The sequence below is a fragment of the Rhinolophus sinicus genome, chromosome 3, assembly GCF_057876585.1.
Source record: "Rhinolophus sinicus isolate RSI-liver-muscle chromosome 3, RSI-T2T, whole genome shotgun sequence".
Lineage (NCBI taxonomy): Eukaryota > Metazoa > Chordata > Mammalia > Chiroptera > Rhinolophidae > Rhinolophus > Rhinolophus sinicus.
Genome location: NC_142503.1, coordinates 159915933 through 159920684, shown reverse-complemented (window position 1 = coordinate 159920684; position 4752 = coordinate 159915933). Strand labels below are relative to the sequence as shown.

The following is a 4752-nucleotide window of genomic DNA, read 5'->3' as shown; positions in this document are numbered from 1 at the left end:
ACAGCTCTGATGGCTATTCCAGAAAGTTCCAAAATGGCTTTGAAGGGTGGACTAGGCGCTGGCGTCGGTGCATAGCTTCCCAAGGGGTGTATTTCGAAGGTGACCATAGTGATGTTCAGCAGAGGTATACACTTTTTCTAGGATGAGTTCGCGAACTTATTTGTCAAACCTTGTTTATCTACTCCCTTATTTTGGAACTTTATGGAAAGGGTGATGTTCTGTATTTACAGGGTGGTTTTTAATGTAACCTATTAGTAAGAATTCCTTTTTTCACTGCTGACAATTTAAAACCATTTGTTTTCATTGACAAGCCTGTGAGTTTTGCTATTTTTAAGTGCTGCTTTGGACAGTCCCAGAGATGCATCTTGATGTCCCTATGTAGTTTATTTTTGGTAATACCTAGAAATGGATGTGCGGGTTTTGTTCAGTTTTACAAGATACACCAGCCATTTGTCCAAGTGGTTGCAGTAACTTACACAAGTGATCCTCTACAGCGGAGTGAGTAGGGCTGGAAAAGTTGTACTTTTCAATTCTGGACTCTTTTGCCTCATTAAACGAGATAGAAAGGGCAAGATGTTCCAAGTGCCAGGATCACAGGTACTCCGAATATACCATAATCATGTTTTATATATCCAAGCCCTATAGTGCCTTAGCATTTTAAAAGTGAACCAATTTCCACTTCACATCATTGTTCAGTTGCATCCCCTCAAAAGCTAGTTCATTAGTTTTTCAAACAGGTTTGGATTCTAATTTTATCCACTGTGTGTAACTGGGGACTTAAACGGAATGTTCTCTACTTCTTCAGTATTATTGATGAAACCCAGGGATGTAGTATTAATATTCTACCTCAGATGGTTCATCATAGCTCAAATTTTTACCCCGTTTTGTTTGGGGAATGTGACATCTGGGTCACCCCTCGCCCCATTACTCTTATGCCTAGGGGACAAATCCTGTAACCATTAAATTACATAGGTAATCTGGACAAGGCATCTGCTCTGATCCCCTCTCCACCCCACATTCATTTCTCAGTGCTGCAAAATTAGGTGCATTCTCAGCACGGTGTCTAGCTTGTGTATTACTTCCCACCACAAGATGGCGGCAGAGGAAAAAACCCCATCTTGTGTTATAGCAGAAAAGACTCAAAGCCAGCGTTATAAAAGTGAGATCATCTTCACGTAGCACACCTCTAGGCAATCAGCAAGACCAACAGCAGCAGAGTTCAGCTTTTTATTGAACATGTTACAAGAGGTTTAGTCAAAAAGACCAAAGCCCATGTCATCATCAGACTCCTCAGATTCTTCTTTCTTTGCTTCCACTTTCTTCTCCTCAGCTTAAAAAAAAAAAAAAAGTCAATTACACATCTCAGTATTTTAAACTTCAAAGAGCTCCAGAACCTTCAACTTACATAATCAAAATACCCTAAGGTGCCCCTTATCAAACAAAGCCTCTGGTTTTAGGATTTCTATACACCTACTCTTAGCACATCAAGGGCAATTCTGCCTATAATAAATTTTAATCTCCACTCCTCCCTCCAATACAAAGTTTCCTACCTGGCGCAGCAGTGGTGGAGGGGGCAGGACCTCCTGCTGGTGCAGCACCAGCTGCTGGGGCAGGTCCACCAGCCCCTACATTGCAGATGAGGCTCCCGATGTTGACATTGGCCAGAGCCTACAACACAAGTACATACATATGCAAACGCTCAGTTGTGTCCTTTTATAGGACGCTCCCAGAAAAAAGTTCCTTTTTTAACTTAATAATGATCAATTCCCATCACTATACATATATATATTAACATCTTCCTTCTCCTTTGCTGGAGTCTGCCATCGACAGTTTGTCTGCAACTTAGATTCCCTAAAATTTAAACTAAGGTGACCCACACAGCTGTATTAAAAACAAGCAATCACAAAAAAACCCTCAAGCTTTAAATCTCATACTCGCATTGCTATATTTTAGTAAGATACAACTAACTGAATTCATTTTATATGACAAAACTGGCCCCAAAATGCTAGCTTAGCTTGTTAAAAAAGTTTCCTTAAGTACTTAGACCAGGATTCTTCCCACAGTTCCACCTCCTTTTAACAGTGAATTCAATTTTTCAGACTGCTAATTCTAGGCCTTTTCCCGAGGGAATTCATTCTATTATATACGTACAATGTTTTCGATCTTTCAAAGCTCTTTGCAAGACACAAGGTTAAGTTGAGGCTATGATCTTCACTTGCCAGAGACTAAGTAACCTGTACAATGAGAGGTAACCATGACCCTTGTTAAGGAATGACCTGCTTAATTCAGTTAACCATGGTTTCAGAACAGAAGAAAAACCAGAATGAGATCAATAAAAGACACAACGATGAGACAAACTGAAGCCTTAATTGGAGTCGGTCCAGTGGAATATTGGGCCTTCTGGCACTTCTGGATGTTGGCACGAACCCCTGACTTCTTAAGTAAATTAGGTCTTCCCAAATTTACTTCTCCAATACCACCATTACCTTACCTTTGCAAACAAGCCTGGCCAGAAAGGTTCAACATTTACACCGGCTGCTTTAATGAGGGCATTGATCTTATCCTCCTAGAACAAATAAAATGCCAATTCATCAGAGATCAAAGTGTAGTTTTCTTAAATGTCTCCAAAATACTGCAAATGAAAGTAAATCACTCAAAACGTATACAAAACCACGTTTATCTAGTTCAAATACTTTACCTGTATTTTACGTATGTTTATTTAAGACGACCATTTCTTATTATTCTATCTTTTCAGCTGTCACGAGCAAACTAAACGCATCTGCTCCTTTGTGCCTGGCACCTTACAAGGCGGTGAGTTCATCGCTGCCATTTCACAGGCTTGGGATTTGCCCAAGTCATGTAACTATTTTAAGTTAGAAGTCAAGTCCGAGAGGTAGAGCAGGGTTTATGTGCTCTACTAAGAGCACCAAAGGAATTCAAGAACATCATACCAAAAAGACATAAAGTGCCCCGGAACACAACTAAGCGTGGATTAGTATGCTCATGCGCTGCACAAGTTTCTGTAAATAAATTTCTCAAAGGCAGAGCGCGCAGCCGCAAATGTAATCCAGTCCCTCTCGGGGCCAGCACGTGGCCTAGGCCCCTGGCCAACCCGCACAGGGGTCCACCTTTATGGTCGCTCAGCCCGAAGACCCCGCGGGGGTGTCGGTGGCCCGGGCTGCGAACGGAAGGGCCTGACTGGGAGGAGGGAGAAAATGCCGCCCGCAGGCCTCCCCAACGCCGGCCCGGGCTCGCACTCACCGTGACTGTCACCTCATCGTCGTGCAGGATGAGGGCCGAGTAGATGCAGGCTAGCTCTGAGACGGAGGCCATGCTTCAGGCGAGTGCTGCCGGGCGCGGTGCTAGTCGCCGGATGAAGTGAGGGCCTCACCCCAACGCGGCCTTAGCTTCCTCGGAAGGACCGAGCACCTTACCGGCAGCTGAGGAAAAGGACTGGCGAGCCTGCGCAGCATCTTATACCAGCCGCACGGACCAATCCGTGCCCACGCCTGGCGGAAGAGGCGGAGCCAGAGGCGCCTGCGCACAAGGCTTGACTCGCTCGTTTGCGAGTTCAGTTGCTAGGCACCCGTAAATCCTAATTAATTATCTTGGTTTGGATGAAGCTTAGGGCTTACAGTAAAAATATTTTTAGGAAAGTTAGCTAGGTAAATGGACGTCATCCTATGTACTGTAGCTTGTATGACACTATTTATACAATCATTTAATGACGTCCCAGCTTCCCCTTCCCCCCAAGCAGGTGACCACATGGAGGCAGGAGCTACTTTACAGCCTGGAGGCCCACTTGCTTAGTACGACGTCTCAGGTAAAGTAAGTGAATATAGGAGTAAACGAGAAACTTGCGTTACGACAGTAGCAGCATTTGAGCGCCCACTATGTCCCAGGCACTGAGCCACACGGATACATTTAATGCTCACACAGTATAAGAGGTAAGTACTAGTATCTCCATTTCATAGATGGCAAAACTAAAGTAGAGCGGGTTAACTAGCCCAGGGTGACACAGCCCACGGTGGAGCCTGGACTTGGAATCTGGAATCCTAAGTGCCTCCTGCTTGTGTGTGGAGAGGGATGGGGATTATGAGTAAATTTTGTTTTTTCCTGCCCCTCCCAAAGTAAAAACAATATACTAAGAATGTTGGGGATCTTTTCCACTTCAACTTGTTTTTATAACTGAGGCACCTGGTGATTTGAATGGAAATGGCTTATCGAGTTACTCCCTCTCCTCTGCCTCCAAACTGGTCTCTATCCCATCGGATGGCATGCCTGGTTCTCCCACCACGTTGGCTGGTCGCGGGCGCGGTGCTAGTCCACAAATTCTCCATCTCCCTTGTGTTTCCACCGTTTTGCACTCTCCCATTTCATTTCCCCCCCATCACTGCAAGTGGGGGTGGGGCAGGCTCACTGACTCCCTTGGATCCAAAAGCGTCCTCTGAGTTCCAATGTACCCACTTTCTGAAGCACATGTGGGTAGAAATCTTAGATGTTCTAGTGTAATGTGCACAGACACTTTTGTTCAGTTATGAATGACCAATTAATTTTAAGTAAAAGGGGAGAGAAAAAATAAAAAAGGATTTATGCTGCCAGGATGTTGACCTCACTTTTTATATATGGATTTAAGTTAGGTATAATATCAAGAATTAAAAGTTTTCATACCTGGAAATTTATGAATGCTGCTCTTGAAACCCTGCAAAGTCAATTGAATTAAGTAAAAAAAAAAAAAGGGAAGATTCCAAG

The 4752-nt window shown here is 43.9% G+C and overlaps 1 protein-coding gene across 1 annotated transcript; it reads right to left on the bottom strand.

The window, feature by feature from the left end:
• Nucleotides 1-1213: 1213 nt before the first annotated feature.
• On the bottom strand, nucleotides 1214-3462 carry RPLP1 (ribosomal protein lateral stalk subunit P1). Its single transcript, XM_074327501.2, has 4 exons — nucleotides 3262-3462; nucleotides 2492-2566; nucleotides 1551-1668; nucleotides 1214-1330 (listed from the first exon to the last, which is right to left on the bottom strand). The coding sequence occupies exons 1-4, from the start codon at nucleotides 3331-3333 to the stop codon at nucleotides 1251-1253; spliced, it is 345 nt and encodes a 114-aa protein (XP_074183602.1). The 5' UTR covers nucleotides 3334-3462; the 3' UTR covers nucleotides 1214-1250.
• Nucleotides 3463-4752: the final 1290 nt, after the last annotated feature.

What these genes read in the sequence shown, in the direction of transcription:
- RPLP1 (XM_074327501.2), bottom strand. Translation starts at nt 3,333, where the DNA reads ATGGCCTCCGTCTCAGAGCTAGCCTGCATCTACTCGGCCCTCATCCTG. An exon ending in ACGATGAGGTGACAGTCACG is followed by an intron (nt 2,567 to 3,261) that starts GTGAGTGCGAGC and finishes TATTTGTTCTAG; the next exon opens with GAGGATAAGATCAATGCCCT. An exon ending in GGCCAGGCTTGTTTGCAAAG is followed by an intron (nt 1,669 to 2,491) that starts GTAAGGTAATGG and finishes CTTGTGTTGTAG; the next exon opens with GCTCTGGCCAATGTCAACAT.